At 66.5% G+C, this 322-nt stretch overlaps 1 protein-coding gene across 1 annotated transcript in view; it reads left to right on the top strand.

The window, feature by feature from the left end:
* Positions 1-6: 6 nt before the first annotated feature.
* The window catches only part of GDI2 (GDP dissociation inhibitor 2), a 44,271-nt gene continuing 43,955 nt past the window's right edge, over positions 7-322 (top strand). The window contains exon 1 of the mRNA XM_005869505.2: positions 7-279. Coding sequence (XP_005869567.1) covers positions 235-279 — 45 coding nt within the window. The 5' untranslated portion in view covers positions 7-234. The remainder of the gene's footprint in view (positions 280-322) is intronic.

Below are 322 nucleotides of genomic sequence, written 5' to 3' on the forward strand. Positions count from 1 at the left end.
CCCTTTCCGCCCTCCCTCCCCTCCCGGCCCTGCTCTTCTCTTCCCGTCTGAGGTGGCGGCTGTCTTCCCTCCTCTGCAGCTCTGTTCTCCCTCTCCTCCCGACTTCCCTTTCTCCTCGGCCCGAGGCCGGTCTGAGCGCTTGCCCCGCGTCTTCGGGGTGGTAATATAACCCCTGCCCCCCCGGTATCCGGCGCTTTCTCCGTTCTCTGGGCTTCTGTCCGCGCCTGCCCCGACATGAATGAGGAGTACGATGTGATCGTGCTGGGCACCGGCCTGACGGTGAGTGCTGAGTTCTGGGCGGCGGCGGCGGCGCCCTGAAGAC

This window comes from Myotis brandtii, unplaced genomic scaffold, assembly GCF_000412655.1.
Source record: "Myotis brandtii unplaced genomic scaffold, ASM41265v1 scaffold297, whole genome shotgun sequence".
In the NCBI taxonomy this organism is placed as follows: domain Eukaryota; kingdom Metazoa; phylum Chordata; class Mammalia; order Chiroptera; family Vespertilionidae; genus Myotis; species Myotis brandtii.